Source organism: Penicillium psychrosexuale (genome assembly GCF_028828465.1).
Source record: "Penicillium psychrosexuale strain IBT 29551 chromosome Unknown utg000001l, whole genome shotgun sequence".
In the NCBI taxonomy this organism is placed as follows: Eukaryota; Fungi; Ascomycota; class Eurotiomycetes; order Eurotiales; family Aspergillaceae; genus Penicillium; species Penicillium psychrosexuale.
The window spans coordinates 1862124-1878305 of NW_026643186.1; the positions used below are offsets into that span (position 1 = coordinate 1862124).

A 16182-nucleotide genomic window follows, 5' to 3' on the forward strand; every position below is an offset into this window, starting at 1 on the left:
ATGAATTCAAGTGGTATAGAAGTTGTAGAATGTTTTCTTGTCAAGGGAGTGAACGGGAACCGGTCAGCCAATGACAGGCCCCGTGATTCCGATCGCTAGCGAAAGCTCTGGCTCCAACTTCAACTTCCGACTTCATCCACCCTCTATCCTCACCTCGCTCTCCACAACTCGCGGCACAATTCCCCTCCGTGGTCAATTGCCCTCACAATGTCGCTCTCCTCCGCTTCCAGCACTCTGCTGCGCACCGTCGCTCGGCAGCAGCTACCCATCTCCCGCGCCGCCGTTACCTCCTGCCAGCAGCGGAGGGGAGTCGCCGATTCGAAGTCGTCTTTCGAATCCCCCTTCGCCAGTGCTAACGAACCCGGCTCGACCCTGAAGATCCCCAACTTCAGCAAGTACAAGTCCAACAACTCGCCCCGCACCAACCAGGTCTTTTCCTACTTCATGGCCGGCACCCTCGGTCTGGCGACCGCTATCGGTGCCAAGGCTACTGTTCAGGGTAGGTTTTTGTGGAATCTTCGAATCAGAAAGAGATGGCATGGAATACAGTTATTGAATTGAATAATTGGAGAAATTTGGGCGACTTTGAACAAACGACTGATGTTATTCTTTCTCTCCAGATTTCCTGGTCAGCATGTCCGCCTCCGCCGATGTCCTGGCCCAGGCTAAGGTCGAGATCTCTCTCGGTGCCATCCCTGAGGGCAAGAACGTACGTGTTTCTATTCACCACCTCATCCGACAGATCCCATTACCCAGGATCCCTATCTAACATCCGTTCCAACAGGTCATCATCAAGTGGCGTGGTAAGCCCGTCTTCATCCGTCACCGCACCCAGGCCGAGATCGATGAGGCCCGTTCAACCAATTGGGAGACTCTCCGTGACCCCCAGCCCGATGAGGACCGCGTCCAGCGTCCCGAGTGGCTCGTCATGCTCGGTAAGTGAACATGGGATTGGCGAACAACAACCCGCAAATTTCTAACTTTCCTTCCTCCCTACAGGTGTCTGCACCCACTTGGGTTGTGTCCCCATCGGCGAGGCCGGTGACTACGGCGGCTGGTTCTGCCCCTGCCACGGTTCCCACTACGATATCTCCGGCCGTATTCGGAGGGGCCCTGCCCCTCTGAACTTGGAGGTTCCCACCTACAGCTTCCCCGAGGATGAGACCCTGATTATCGGATAGGCGAATTTTTGAATACACCCTTTTTTGATCGCCGCCAACGGGCGAGTCTCATTAAAAGTGTGGATGAGATAAGATGGACGGATTGTATGTCCTATCTATCTGTGTATGTGCTTGTGTGTGTGTGTTTTCTTCCCTTTTTTAGACAGAGCGGCCGTGTGTCTTGTCAAGATTAAGAGACCTGTGTTTTAATATGGACAAAAAATGAGCCTCTTCCTTCCTTTGTCCGTATCTTCCTGGATCTTGATCTTTCTCCATGGCAAACATACGAGCTCGGGAGTTCAGAGGATGTCCGATGGTCTCCTTGAGTACATATGTTCTTTATTTAGTGTATCACCTAGTCATGTTATTTCCTTTGTTCAACACTTGCTTGGTTCTCTTATGAAGGCAACAAATAACGTCAATGCTTCGCTATTTTGATATATGGTCGCTTTCCAGGCCAGACTTCTCAAATAGTAGTTATACACTAAATTCAATTCCAAGGTTATATCCAACTATTTATCTATTTTTCTCAATTGTATGTACAAGTATATAACCACCCAACAAAAAAGCCAAGTCATTATCAAAATGCCAAGACCAAACATGAGCGAAACATGGTGCGCTCTCGCTGGTAATGCAGTTATAACATGCTCGAATGAAATGATTTTTTCACCGAGATCCGATCAGGGCGAACAGTAGGCCCGTCATAGCTGCACCAGCTGCAGCACTCTGAAGAGCCACGGCGGTGAGATCGTATTGGGAGACAGCAATGCTGCGATCACTGAAGAACTCGCTAGCCACCTGCCTCCAGTACTCGACCGACAGAACCGGCAACGTAATGTTCGAGAGACGGGTCTTGAGAGACTGGGCGGCAGTAGCGTCGGTCACCGAGACAATAGACCCCGTAGTGGACGCATCTTTCTCCGTCGTAGTAATCTTCGGTTCAATCAAAAGAGAAGGAGCAGTCTCAATTATGTTCTCGTCGGTAGAATCAATAACTTCGGGGAGGATAGTGACATTCGACCGCGGCGTGATCGAAACAGCGTTCTCGGTAAACATAGCCCGGTTCGAGGCCTTCTCTTTCTCCAACGCTTCAACGACCTTATCCTCGAAACCCTGGACAAGTCGCTTGCGACGCCACGGCTCCACGAGGATCTGGAAAATAAGGAATAATAGGACGTTCATGCCCATCAAACCCCAAGTTCCCCATGTCGACATGCGGCGGATCTTGTCGGACCAGACTTGCTCCTCGTGGTATCGCGAGAGGATGCTCTTGCTCATTTGTGCGGCAGCCTCTTCAGCTTCGCGCTCTGCGGCCGATAGAGCGTGGGAGGTCTCGGTCTCGGCGACCTCGTTCGTGTGATCATTGCGGTAGAGGAGGGTGAATCGCTCCAGGTCTGTCGAGGACCAGGCGTGCTTGCGTTGGAGGAGCTCGTTTACTTCGCGTTGGGAGGTCGATCGGCGGTTAATCGCTGCGGCGTAGTCTTCTTTCGCTTGCTTGACATTCGCTCGGGCGGTGCGGAGTCGGTTCTCTGCATGATTTCGTGGGATTAGTCTTAGGTTTCGCGGGGTCGGGTTCGGGCATTGCTATGGTACATACCATAGAACTGGATATCTTTTTTCAATGCTTCGATGCTGGAGTATCCAGTCAGGTCATTTAAACGCTGACCTGCTACAAAAACATTGGATTGCAAATTGTCCATCACTGTGCTGAATTGCTTGGACCATTTTGACCGACGGCTTTCCAGATACGACGGCAGGCCTCCACTCCTCGTGCCAACACTGGCATCTTCTTCCTGTGAAACTGACTTCTCTTTTTCATGCTCCTTTGTTTGTGGTTTCGATTGTGCGGTACTTTGTTCGTCCTCCGCAGGAGGTACTGAATCAAGTGAGCTGCCCGACTCCAGACCCGGGATCGGGACAGGGTCGCGCGAGGCGAGCTCCAGCTCGGCTAGTTCTTTCTCTTTTTCCCTGATTAACCTCTCTGTATCCGCGGAGAACTTCTCTCGGTCATTGAGGGCCGAATATGTGCTCGGCTGTCGGCGGAATTGGCATTGTACACAGGCGGAGAAGCTCCGCGGAGTCGGTCTGACGGAGAATGCAGGTCGGAAGTGCGCTCGCACTGGGGAGGGGCTTGTGAGTCGGAGACTTGATCGGAGTGATTGCCTAAGCAGCTGTGGCATAGACTGCATGGCCAAAACAAAGGCCACAGGCTTGTGGCAGGAAGTGGTGGTGGTGTAAAGAGTGTCTGGGTGAGGATCAATTCGGGACGGAACTTGGCCTCGGATAGGCTTATCAGATTGCTGTAGGTCATTGTAGCAATTTTCTATGAATATAACCTTGGAATGTTTTAATTATGTACTATATAGTTGGCCAATCGCATTTAATGTTCCGATTAATTAGTGAAACGGGCTTTACAGGGTTACCCCTCTACCGAGAGACATCCATAGCTCCGATTGCCTACCTCGTCAATCTATTGCACCGGCGAACCCTTTTCCTCGAGGCTTTCTCAACTCTAAACCCATATCGAGCCCATCGTTAATCATAACAGCAGTCTGTCTTTCCAATATACGCCTTATGATCATAATGTCCTGCATAGTTGACCTCGGCGAGGATAAGAACACCCGAGGCGCTAAAACCTGAAGCTATCAGTATTTTCGACCATATGCGGAGGAACATACACACGAATGGTATGAATCAACATGAGTTTGTAAAACGTTATCCAAAGAAATATGAACTACCTGGCTATAAAGGCACAAATCCTTTGTCAGTCAAGCAACTTTCTAGAGTTTGTTTAATACTCATCTCGTGCCCTGGGCAATGTGACTTACCATCAATATTCAGTATCTCGTCCTTCTCTATCTTTTGACATCTCTCTTATTGATACTCCTATATATCATGTCATCTCTCGTTCTTAGCCGTACCCTGACAGGCATTTATATCATTTTATGGGACCTCGCGCTAAGACGTCAAGCCTATTTTGGGCCCCTTCAGTCTTGCTTCACATTATATATTCTTAACCCAGTGCGCATCCATCATACCACTATACCTATTACTGTGTCGTTCTATATACTCACACTTATGACTGTTCAGATGCTACAGGTTTGCCATCAGTATGTTATTCAGAATGAAAAGACCCCAAGAGGCTCCATGACTGACTTAGTATAGGTCATCCAAGTTCAAGACCTCGGGAGTCTCCGACAAAATGTCCTCCCAAAGCATCCCTAGGCCACAATCGTGATTCCAGGATTTTTGAATGCATGTTCGGCTGGCTAGCTCATACTTAAGACAACAAGAAGCGAACACAAGGTTGTCGATATTGCATCCTTCAAGCCCAAAAGTTGATATCCGGGCAACAAGTAAACACTCCCCACTTCTCCATGATACCGGTAAGTCCACGGCTGCCCTAGAAAGCCCTGTTCACGTAGCTCACAATCCTAGAGGTTATCTGTGGAATTTCCAGGAGAAGGGAATTGACTCCAATGAACCCTACGCGCCAATCGTCTCAGAGACCATGATCAAGGTTGTACTTACGCTAATCGCCGTGTACGAACTGAAGTGGAGATAAGTCGACTTTACGGCTGTGTACCTCAACACCTCGAAGACGCCGAGACGGTCTATATACGCCAACCCTCAAGTTTCGAGTATTTTGACGCCGAAGGCAGGCACTCTTTGGACTTCGAGACACCGTATACCTCTGGAACGAAGAAAGGGATAGCATCGGGTTCCGGCCTCTCGGGGACGATCCTTATGTCTAAATCAAAACAGGCGACAATTGCATGGACTTGACTAGGTATCATGATGATACACGTTGATCATCGCTGCACCCACTGAAAAGGAAATCGACCAGTTCGTTGACTAACTACGACAGCACTACGACATGAAGGAGCTAGGATAACCTAAACAGTCAGATAGGCTAGAGATCGTTCTGCCTTGGCTCACTTCGCTCGATGTTGGTGTACTTGAACTGCGCTCTGTCTTCCGCGACTACGAAGCAGGCACAATCACTATGTCTCAGGGTTACATGCCAGCTCGTAAGAATCTGAAATATAGCGTGGCTGGAAGGATCAATGTGAATCGCATCGGTAGGTCTGGCCTATACCGGAGCTTCTCAACGACGAAGTGCTGATGTTTTTGATGCCGTGAGCTCGATCATCGGCGGTCCTCTATTTGACCAACCATCTAGTCCCCGAACGCAAAGGCAAAGAACATGCTTTGTATCTGGCATATCAATATGTGCATCATGAAGAACGCCTGGCCGATTCTATCGGAACAGCTCGCTAAGGCTCAGCAGAAGCCCTCAATCCACCGCCTCCCAGGCTTCCCAGCGCAACACAAAGTCTCAGAAAGCAAAGGAATTACGCGAGAAGGTTGACAGTTTCACTGAGAGATGGACAGCCTTCCAGGACCGATACGCTGATCCAATCTTCCAATCCCTTCTGGGGTATATACAGTATGAGTGGCTATACGAGTGCCCAGAGAAGTTCGTACACATCCATACCTCACAATACCTTCATCTCAATAAGATAGCCACTTCCCGAACTGAGAGCACCCACTGGCTACTAAAGCAGGATCTCATTGTATTCACTAACGATTTGCTTGCGGTTTTCCAAAACTTCCAGTGCGTGGTAGAAGCTCAATTCAAGAAGATCTATATTAAGATTGAGAATAAACCTACAAGATAGGAGTTATCAAACCAAAAGCCCAGTTAGTACTAAGTGCCTCCGAGGCTTTAATAAAAAGTACTGGTATAGCATCCCGCAAATAACATACAATCAAAGAAGATACGCAAGCAATGAACAAAACCAAAACTCAGAATTACATAGAACGTTCCTTCGTCAAAGTCATAACATAACGATGCAGTTCTCAAGAAGTGCGTGTACAAAAACAGTGAAGCGGAAGGGCATGGACAACACAACCGGGTCGGGAAATAGGTGACCGATGAGACGATGGGAAGCCGAGGACGCCACCCAAGCAAAGCCAACGAGTCCGTGCTCACTCTCGTTCATTGCTCTGCAGCTTATTGTCACCCTTCACAGCCTCAGCATAAGTCGGTGGTGGGGGCGCACTGCTGCTCCCAGCATTTCCACTTGCTTCAGTCTGGTTGTGTGGTTTGTTCGCCGGACCAGGCGCCTGCTGGTCTTGAGTGTCGACTGTGCCATATCCGCGCTGGGGCTGTCGTGAGACGTAGTAGTAGGTAACGTTTCCGTTCTCCAGATCGCGCCGCCGACTCCCGCCTCCGGGGATGGGCTCGTAGGCTACATCGTCGTCGTATTGCTCCGGGTACTTGAGGATGATGTACCACGCGTGGATGAGACCCGGGAAGAAGCAGAGTAGGGTGAGAGTTATGTTGATGAACGAGTCTGCACTGCAGAACCCGGCCTTGACCCAGACTGTTGATGCGGGGGTTTGGTTAGCATTGGACCAAGTGTAGGTGTGTTGGCGTGCGGGTCTGCGGGTTTAAAAGTTACCTGCAATAGGTGGGAAAAAGACGGCGAGTACCGCTAGGAAAAGGTCGGAGCTGCACATGGCTCGCAGGGTCTCTGAGATCTGATAGAAAGTGTGAGTTGTTATCGAGTACACTGGGAATGTGTTGGCAATGGTTAAAGGTTTTCCACCGACGAGTCGCAGATTGTCTGACGGCAGCCTCCAGATCAGATGATGTCAATGGTCACATGACCTCTGTAATTCGTTGCCCTACATTGTACTCCGCCTGACTTTAGATGATATACACTTCCCTCTACTTGAAAGTAAGGTATAAGTATATTTACTAACTGTCTATAGGAACAGACTTGTCATATAACTATCTGCCCAAGCGGGGGGCATTGATTAACACATACGCTGTACTATGCTTGTAAGTACCTGGTACATGCAACTGCCGGCTGCCTACTGCTTGTGATTGGGTACCCTGTACTCCATGTTCCGTACCAACTCCAAATCGGTCCCTCGCATCCTCAGCCGATAGCTCACATACAACGTTGAAATGTGCTACATCTATTGCCAAATTGTGTGCATGATGCAAGGGAAATTCGGGAAATTAATATTAAGCTACGGATCCTGGTCATAGTATTCCCGAGGCGATAGTGATCGTCTTGTCTAAGCCGCTAACGGGTCACTAGTTAGCGAGGCTGGTGATGAACAGAGCAACCGGTCAGAAATTGACAGCAGACATTGCCAATTATAGTTGACTCTAAGATAACCGTTGTCATTGGGTTTAGTATTAGTACAACATATGTCGTACGTCTGTAGAATTTTAGTCCCAATTGCGTTTTGATACCCAAAAAGAGTCCACAGAATAAAGAGAAAGGTAAACAACACGGCACAACTTCCCTTCCCCCCACCCCCTTTTATCAATTGTCTTCTATACTGCGTCCAACCCGTCTCCATGGAGTACACAGAGTGTAGCCAAGATTGAGTTTAGCGTGCCTGAATCTGTACAGCCGATTATGCCTGTTCTCCGTGTTTCATAATTGCCCTTTTTCCCAGCTCATCCCCTTGTTACCCACAAGCCCAGACCATCTTGAAGGTCTAACCTTGTCTTTCCAATCTTAGAACTTCGTCTTGTCATCTCTTTCTCTCTTTTCGAATTTAGGCCTACGGGGCTCGGTTGACCTTTCCTTCCGGGCATTGAGAACCCCGAGTCACTCGTTTACCTTTTACGCGTTTTTCTTCTTCTCGAGCTCTCGAGACAGTTCCGACCTGGGGTCGAACATTTTATTCAATTCTCCCAATTCGAATATCCGTGCGATTCGCGACAACGCCTGGAACATTCTCGATCGCAATTGACACATTCCGCGCCGATAACCCGAAGGGGTCCATTTGAGACCAGACCGCCGATTTTGCCGGCATGTCGAGCTCTTGCATTTCCCTCTCGGGGTCAAGTGCCTGTCCTGCCTGGGATAGCTCGTCCATTTCAACCAGTTCCAGTCTATATGCGGACTTGTGAGTGGAAACGCGCGCATGGGAAAAAAAAGGAACAATTGCTGACAGTGCGCTGCTAGCCCTTTCCTTAAAGGTGTGTCGAATCTGACGGATTTCGATAATTCATTAAAGGACTATGTCCTTGGGTCATATGTTTCGATGAAGTATGTGCTGGCACCAATGGACCGGGAGAAGAGTCACTAACAGGAGCTCCCAGATATGTTGACTTACTGGGATGTCAGGGCATCAATTCAAGTGCCCCCAATAACTACTATGCCCAGTATACAACCAGTGTTTTGTGCAGCAGTGTCGTGCAAAGCTCCATATCCGACTGCAAACTTTCCACAAACGACTCGATACCAATTTGCGTCGACACATGCGCACTTTGGGCCCGGAGTGAACAGGAGACCATGGCAAATACAGACTTATGCGCCACGAGCGACAAGAACTACACGGACCTAATCTACGCCGAGTTGACCATCTGCGAAAAACCATCCGACGCCCTTTCTGGAGATTGTGTCAAAGGAGCTGCGAATGAGCCTGACAACTGTGGCTTTGCGACAAATACCATTGGTCTCTGCACATTTTGCGCGAACGGCACCGATAGTTGCTGTACGAAATCCAATGCCACGAGTCGCTGTGACGGTGTCTCAGTACCAACTGTTACTCTACCCCCTCTTACGCCCTCACCTTCCGCCGTTGCAGATTCTAGCCATGGCTTGTCGGGCGGCGCAATTGCTGGGATCGTAGTTGGCTCCGTCGTGGGAGCCGCCATTCTAGGTGCTCTCCTCGCCTTTTGTATTCTCACGCGCCGCCGCCGCCGTGAGACACGGAATGAAGCTGCGCTCAACCAACCAAACCCGCAAAGAAAGGGCGGATCGCTTTCAATGCAGCAGCCCCCAAGCCCGACATCGTACAACATGGTCCCAGGAGGCCGAGTCACGCGGATGTCTGCATTGCGCGAAATGCCCAGTGAATCATCGCCCGCTTATTCGCGTACCTCCGCGGCGATGTACGGCAGCGGGGCCAAGTACAGCGACACGTCAGACTCAGAAGGCATGGGCGCCAGTCCAGGAGCTATGTCCAAGCGAATCCCACCGGTAACCGGGAAACGTCACGGCTCACTCTCTAGCAGCTCAGTTCTGGCTGGACTAGAAAGCGACAGCTCGCCTCGCTCCGGCCCGACGAACCCATACTCTTCCCCCGAAGCAGTTACCAGTGGTCGATCTGAGCAGCTGTCTTATTTCCGGGACTACTACTCTCAAGATGAGATTCACGCTGGCGACAAGGTTGCGGTCCTTTGGGCATACTCACCACGAGCGGGCGACGAATTCGAACTTGACCGAGGCGAGATGTTGAGGGTGATTGGCATCTGGGACGATGGCTGGGCGACGGGTGTGCGACTCCCCGAACGTGCCGAGGACCAAGGCATGAATTACCGCGAACACCGCGACAGTGGTGTCTCGAGTGGCTCGGGTATGCCGTCGCCCATGCCGTCCGGCGAGATCAAGGCTTTCCCCCTGGTCTGTATCTGTCTACCACAGCACTGGCACAAGATCATCGATGGCGGCCAGGAAGACGAGGAAGTTTGAGCACGGTTCTCAATTTTCAGTTTTCATGCAAAATTACGTCCTGACGACAGCGTGTTGATCCCTTCCAGTGCTTTTTACGCCCCGGCTGGCCATCCTCCCCGAACATCTCAACAATCGGCTCAATGCTCATTTTATACTCGTATTCGATATACCCCCTTTTATGACGGTCATCTCGTCTTTTCCTTAGTTTGACATTTTCTCATTATCTTCTTCCACTTGATTCGTGTGGAACCGGTCGCTGGCGCATCGGACTCAGATGTGCTCTTTGCTCCTAGGGCACATCTCCAGTCTTTTTACGTACTACATCGGTTTGTCACTTGAGACCATTTCTATACCCCGATAAATGAGCGCCGCCGAAGGTGGTTCGGTCAGATATCGGACACATATAGTGGACGCTTTAATGTATGTACATATTTAGACCAATTTTATCAAGGCTAGACCTCAATTAAGGTGAATCATTTCTCCATTATTAAGCCCCAAGAGGTTGTCAGACATTTCTCTCCGAATCCCCCACCTCTGCTCAATTCTTATCCGGGAACGGAGTTAACGGAGTCAATCCCTCGATTTCGCGATTGATTAACAATTGCATTTTACTAATCCAACCCCTCATTTCGCAATGTCTTTTATAATGGCGTGTCTTCCTCAATATAACTTCCTTTTCTAAGCTCTACTCCTCTAAGTTCTATTCCTCCTGCGCATCACACATCAATCCATCATGTCCTCCCCAAAGATCATTCTCTACACGAACCGCGTCTGCCCCTGGGCCCACCGCGCGCACATCGCCCTCAAGGAACTCGGCCTCGACTATGAGGAAGTCACCATCGACCTAAACACCCCGCGCGAGCCATGGTATTTGAAGATCAACCCAGTAAGTGACAAGCGCTCTTTCCGACACCCACTCCTTATCTATACACCTACACTTCATACTACGCCTCGTATACTATAAACTGTTTACTAACAGCCACCTCCAACAGCGCGGCCTCGTTCCCACCATCTCCTATAACGGAACCATCATAGCCGAATCCGGCATTGTCGCCCAATTCCTCGCAGATGCGCACCAAAGCCATCTCCTCCCACCGTCCTCGCCAACCGAGAACGCCATCTACCGCGCGCGTCTCTCTTTCTTCGTTGACGCCTTCTTCAGCAAAGTCCTGCCTTCTTTCTTTGCCAGTATCCGCTCCGCTGATGAGACCGAGCGCGATGCCGCCGCCGAGCAGCTGGTCGCTGCTGTCGTGAAGGAGGTTGAGCCACTCCTGGCAGACACGGAGGGCAAGGGTCCGTTCTTTGGTGGTAGTGAGAAACTGACCCTGGCGGAGGTTCAGGCGGGCTCGTTCTTGTTGAGGATTTTGAGCTTCGCCAAGCCTGAGCATGGTCTTGTTTCGGCTAAGTTGCCCGCTTTGCTAGAGCAGGCTCCGAGGTTTAAGCGCTGGGCTGAGGCGACGGTTGCGCATGACAGTGTTAACTTTATTTATGATGAGAAGCTTGTTGCGGATAAGATGAGGGCTAAGTTTGCGCCGGCACCGAAGGTTTAGATATCCGGTTACAGTGTTAGATGTATGTACCTAGGGTTGGGGTTTGACATGTCCACATACTTGGGCTGTCTTGTTTAATGTTGCTTATGGAACGAGGAATGAGAAATGAATTTGGCTACAGTGCAGTCATGTGAACACTTAGTCTGCTCCGTGCTCTTCTTCCGCCTACTAGGGAACTCGACGGCCAGAGTCCATCAGATAGTCGTTGCAGAGCGAAGCGACTGATTCCAACTTCTATTGCTATGCAAAGCCCCCCTCTTACTGGCTTATTCTCTGTGATTTCAGTACCGCCTTGACGATTAGGCAGTAGATACCTACAATTTGTATGTAAACCACTAATAAAATTAAGTTCCTTTTGTCATATCATTATTGAACTGCTTAATGAACTGCTTTATCGTTGATTACTTTAGCAACTACTTAAGCAACTACTTAAGCAATCGCTTGAGAAACCGCTTGAGAAACTGCCTAAGCAACTGCTCTAGTAACTGCTTTAGTAACATGATGTTAGATTCGAATTTATAGAACTTGGAGCACGCATTTTTAATTGGGAGCTGGATATTTATTTTATTTATACATCCGAATCCTGCAGTATTATTCTATAATATGAGTTGACCAGTATCATCTTCGTATAGCCTATTAAGCCGATTAAGGGGGTCTTCCAAAAGGAGCAATTTGGAATCCACGTGGAACCTCAAATACTTAGACCTCCATTGCTGTGAGGAATCTCATATACCCATAAATACGCAGTACCTGAGGTAGAGATCTCTAGGTGCTTTTTATGGTTTTTGAGCGAATATACGTATGTCGGTTCTGTATAATGCTATACAGTCTGGTCAAATGCCAATATATATTTTGGTTATGAACTTAAACGTTCACACTTGCCAAGCTATATCTACGCCGAGCATTGTAGTCAAGCAATAAAAGAACAATAGGCAGACGCAGTAAATCCAGCTTCTCAATATATTGTATTGCATAAACCACAGTAGATATGGTGGGCCAAGACAAAATTAGCCACTGACGTTGTCCCATGGTTGAAGGCCGGCCAATTTTAGCTCGCAGACACCCACATTGGGGAGGCTCACATCCAACGTCTATGTACTCCGTACCCCGTACATGTGCAGCTATAGGCTAAGATGGTGTGATTACAAACCCTAATGTACATAATCCTTGGAGTACCTGGTACTTCGAGGATGAAAAAGGAAAAACCTCGCGAGAACACAAGTATTGTTCAATGCTTCAACATACCTGACACTATATGTCATTTTTCAAGTCGAAACTCCAAACAGCCTCATATACCGTAGAAGTCTTGAAAACAAACTATATCAGATCAATTCTTTACACGTCATTCAACTTGTAAACAGGTACCGAGCACTTTAATTATCAAAAGTCTGATATCACGTGCAGCCACCCCCACTATGGCCATGGCAACACCTGGGAAACAATTCACCCCTCAAACTCCATCTTCCCCGTCTCATCCGTCTCCGTTGTCTCGATCCCCGCCTCCTTCAATCCCTGTAAGTAATTGGAGTGCATACTACTTTGACTTCTCATGCCAACCCGAGAAGCTCGAAAGACCCCCTGAGTTTGGTCATCTCAGCCACTGACATAGCGCTAGACAGCCCGTCCTTTTTTGTCTTTCTCATCTACATAAGCCATCATGTCGGTTCGTATTGACCTCTACCCCATGCTATACAACATTCAATACTGACTATGATATCGCGCAGCTCGCATCCGGGTAAGTCGTCGTCGGTTCCCGCGCTCGCAACTGGTTTCCCCTCACTTTCACTATTTATTGACACCTGCCCCCTACAGTGTCCAGATCCAGGATGACTGCATCACCACCTTCCAGGACTTCAGCCGAAGCCACGGCAAGACCAAGTACATCATCTACAAGATCGCCGACGACAAGAAGTCGGTTGTCGTAGACTCAGTCGGCAAGGACCAGGACTACGAGGTCTTCCGCAACGAGCTCGCCGATGCCAAGGACAGCCAGGGCCGCGCCTCCCCCCGTTACGCCGTCTACGATGTCGAGTACGAGATTGCCGGCGAGGGCAAGAGGTGCGCATTCTGATATTCGCAATTGTTCTCAGGCCTCCCGCTGACCTGATTGTTCTCACAGAAGCAAGATTATCTTCATCTCCTGGGTGCCTAGCGAGACCCCCACTCTCGTAAGATTCCCCCAGACCCAGGCTTCAACGCATGTGCAGAACCAATAGCTAATTTCATTTTCAGTGGTCCATGATCTACGCCAGCACCCGCGAGGTTCTCAAGAACGCCCTCAACGTCGTCACTTCCATCCACGCCGATGACAAGTCCGATATCGAGTGGAAGACAGTCCTGAAGGAGGCCAGTGGTGGCAAGGCATAGATGATAGCGCCGGCTGGATCCGGGCTGCGCGACTGATATGGGTGCGCCCTTGACGGCGCCGCGGAACGATCAATTCATTACCTTTCCTGCACACCGTTCTCCCATTTTCTTGTTAGTTGCAATGCAAGACCGTTACGACTTGGCCCGTGTTTGTACCATTTTGCGAGAGGTCTGAGGAGTCTTGATTTACTTTCAGCTTGTTCCGTTCTGAATGATTTTTACTTCAAGTTGAGGTACTTGGGCAATTAGGCACCGAATCTTGCTGCCTGTCGGTTATATTGCACGTGGCGGACGAGAAGATCTCAGGATGCATGGTGTTGAATGTAGAATAGTTAGGCAACTGGACAACTCCTGGCTTTTCCTGCGAAGCTACTGCATGACTGGGCTAGTTTAAATGCGGCTAAAGATTCCGACGATGGCCTAAAGACTTGAGCGACTGGTTGAAACTGGGGAACCTTGCGAATAGAGGCATAATAACCGTCGAAATGAAAAAAAGTCCATAAGCACTTGAAGAATATCAACATCATGCCACATGGCTGAGAATGGTGATGCTGCTCACTGGCAGGGACAGCCGATTTGGGCCAGGAGCCAATGAGGAGGCGGCCAAACCAAAACCGCACTAGTCCCGACCGGATCCTCGCCTTTCCACCTCAAACCACAAGAAACGTCTTCAAGTCATTCCCCATCCACGATTCTCCTCCACTCACTCCTAAGCCGTGCCCAGGCGTGCTCTCTGGCTTTCAAACTTCCGACCTCCGTCTAATTACATCAATTGAAACCGATTCCGACGTGGTCCTCCCACCTCCCGCCTGCCGCACAATGTTTCTTCGCACCGTCTCTCGCGCTGTCCCTCGCAGCACCGCGGCCATCCGTGCTGCCCCGACTGCCTCTGTGAACGCCCTGCAGACCCGCGCTGCCTCGGACCATGCTATCCCCAACCCTACCCTCGCCAACATCGAGAAGCGCTGGGAGGGCATGCCCCCTCAGGAGCAGGCCGAGCTCTGGATGCAGCTCCGTGACCGTATGAAGGTCGACTGGCACCAGTTGACCCTCCAGGAGAAGAAGGCCGGTACGTACTACCCCTAGAATGTGTTGGCTTGAAAGACAGCCTCTTGCTTCGACTATCCTGAGGCTTCCGCGGTTATCTATGACGGGATGCACCTGATCCCTCGTCCATGATTATCTTTGCAAGTAATCGTTTTTCACTGACATCAATTCTTCCTCTGCTCTAGCTTACTACATTGCCTTCGGCGCCCACGGCCCTCGTGCCCAGGCCCCCAAGGGTGAGGGCTTGCGCGTCTTCTTCAAGGTGCTCCAGCTCACTGCCGCCTCCGTTGCCATCTTCTACGCCGTCCACTCCTTTGCCGGCAAGCAGCCCGGTACCATGTCCAAGGAGTGGCAGGAGGCCTCCAATGAATATGCCCTGGTATGTATCTCACGCCCCTTCCGACAGCAGTCGGGAGAAGTCTCTGCCTCGGTCAAATTGGACGATGCTAACCTATTCGACTACAGAAAGAGAAGATTAACCCCATCCACGGCATCAGCAAAGAGGGCTACGAAGGCAAGGGCTTTGTCCAGAGCGGCCCCGCCGAGAAGTCATAGGTGTACTAGTTACCCGACCGGGAATGACTTGATATCTACGCAAGACGGACGGCGGCATCCGTCGCACGACCTGGATGTCGATTTTATTGCAAGCTACTCTTTCCATAGATGTTCGACATGTCTTTGTATCGGAGGATGGGCCTCCGCCCGTGCGCGCGTCGACTGTTCCCCATTCTATCTTTTTTTGGCAAGCATTGGAAAATGCGTGTATCTCGTACTGTGCTATAATCAATGTATCTCTTTTGTAGCCATAGGACATGAGTTTGATATGGACGTAACTCTAGGATAAACGATCTACGGTGTATGCCCCTGCGCTCCGACATGGCGTGGTCTACGGAGTGATTCGGAACCAACGCAAGTGCGGAGAATCCCTGCGGGAACACGGTGGTTTCGATAATAACAGAATAATACGGGTTAGTTTCTATGGAGATATGAAATGCAAAGAGGATATAAATAGGAATGAAGATTATAAACCATCTGAATATAACGAACATAACAATCTTAGCTTGGAATCTAATTTAGTGCATAAGTTTTTATATGTTCGATGTTTTGACCCGGAATTGGCACACGTCAGAGTTTTTCCGATATTCGGACCAAAGGGCCATTGACTTTCGTGATATCTTTTTCTAGTTTCACCCTTTCACCGCCAGCCTAAGGTACAATGTTTTCAATATCTTGAAGATTTCTCCGGGGCAACGATGTCATTGAGCAAAAAGCCGTGGCTCCCCTGCACCCGGCCGCCAAGACCCGGTGTGTGTGCGCGAATTCCAGGGCAACGGGCTGAGCTTCCTCGGCCACCACTTCACCACACCATACTAGTGGCAATGGATATTTAAAAATAATAGAGAGCATGATTTATATATAAAAAACCATTCTAGATCAGAAAATCAAGCTCTTTTCCCTGTAGATAGCTCAAGTTGGTGCTCGGTTCATCACGGGATCGTCGGCAAAACCGCCCCGGAAAGGCTAAGGGCGACCAGTCCCCATCCACCAACCTCTTCCCTTCCTCTT

At 49.7% G+C, this 16182-nt stretch overlaps 7 protein-coding genes across 7 annotated transcripts; 5 read left to right on the plus strand and 2 right to left on the minus strand.

Annotated features, from left to right (window-relative positions):
- Positions 1-207: 207 nt before the first annotated feature.
- rip1 (ubiquinol--cytochrome-c reductase catalytic subunit RIP1) lies at positions 208-1181 on the plus strand (the record flags this gene model as incomplete). The annotated part of the gene is made up of 4 exons (XM_057181639.1): positions 208-499; positions 621-709; positions 785-935; positions 1000-1181. 4 exons carry the CDS (start codon positions 208-210, stop codon positions 1179-1181), a joined length of 714 nt encoding a protein of 237 aa, XP_057046989.1.
- A 645-nt stretch (positions 1182-1826) lies between these two features.
- Positions 1827-3349, minus strand: she9 (putative mitochondrion biogenesis protein (She9); the record flags this gene model as incomplete). Its single annotated transcript, XM_057181640.1, has 2 exons — positions 1827-2689; positions 2758-3349. 2 exons carry the CDS (start codon positions 3347-3349, stop codon positions 1827-1829), a joined length of 1455 nt encoding a protein of 484 aa, XP_057046990.1.
- Positions 3350-6152: 2803 nt separating this feature from the next.
- On the minus strand, positions 6153-6686 carry N7518_000713 (putative stress response RCI peptide; the record flags this gene model as incomplete). Its single annotated transcript, XM_057181641.1, has 2 exons — positions 6153-6550; positions 6629-6686. 2 exons carry the CDS (start codon positions 6684-6686, stop codon positions 6153-6155), a joined length of 456 nt encoding a protein of 151 aa, XP_057046991.1.
- Positions 6687-8004: 1318 nt separating this feature from the next.
- Positions 8005-9670, plus strand: N7518_000714 (SH3 domain protein; the record flags this gene model as incomplete). Its single annotated transcript, XM_057181642.1, has 3 exons — positions 8005-8099; positions 8159-8242; positions 8296-9670. 3 exons carry the CDS (start codon positions 8005-8007, stop codon positions 9668-9670), a joined length of 1554 nt encoding a protein of 517 aa, XP_057046992.1.
- Positions 9671-10385: 715 nt separating this feature from the next.
- Positions 10386-11202, plus strand: N7518_000715 (glutathione S-transferase family protein; the record flags this gene model as incomplete). Its single annotated transcript, XM_057181643.1, has 2 exons — positions 10386-10538; positions 10645-11202. 2 exons carry the CDS (start codon positions 10386-10388, stop codon positions 11200-11202), a joined length of 711 nt encoding a protein of 236 aa, XP_057046993.1.
- A 1657-nt stretch (positions 11203-12859) lies between these two features.
- Positions 12860-13569, plus strand: N7518_000716 (actin-binding ADF family protein; the record flags this gene model as incomplete). The annotated part of the gene is made up of 5 exons (XM_057181644.1): positions 12860-12865; positions 12927-12937; positions 13015-13260; positions 13322-13370; positions 13435-13569. The coding sequence occupies 5 exons, from the start codon at positions 12860-12862 to the stop codon at positions 13567-13569; spliced, it is 447 nt and encodes a 148-aa protein (XP_057046994.1).
- A 532-nt stretch (positions 13570-14101) lies between these two features.
- On the plus strand, positions 14102-15171 carry N7518_000717 (cytochrome c oxidase subunit IV family protein; the record flags this gene model as incomplete). The annotated part of the gene is made up of 4 exons (XM_057181645.1): positions 14102-14114; positions 14135-14638; positions 14802-14995; positions 15082-15171. The coding sequence occupies 4 exons, from the start codon at positions 14102-14104 to the stop codon at positions 15169-15171; spliced, it is 801 nt and encodes a 266-aa protein (XP_057046995.1).
- Between the last annotated feature and the right edge of the window lie 1011 nt (positions 15172-16182).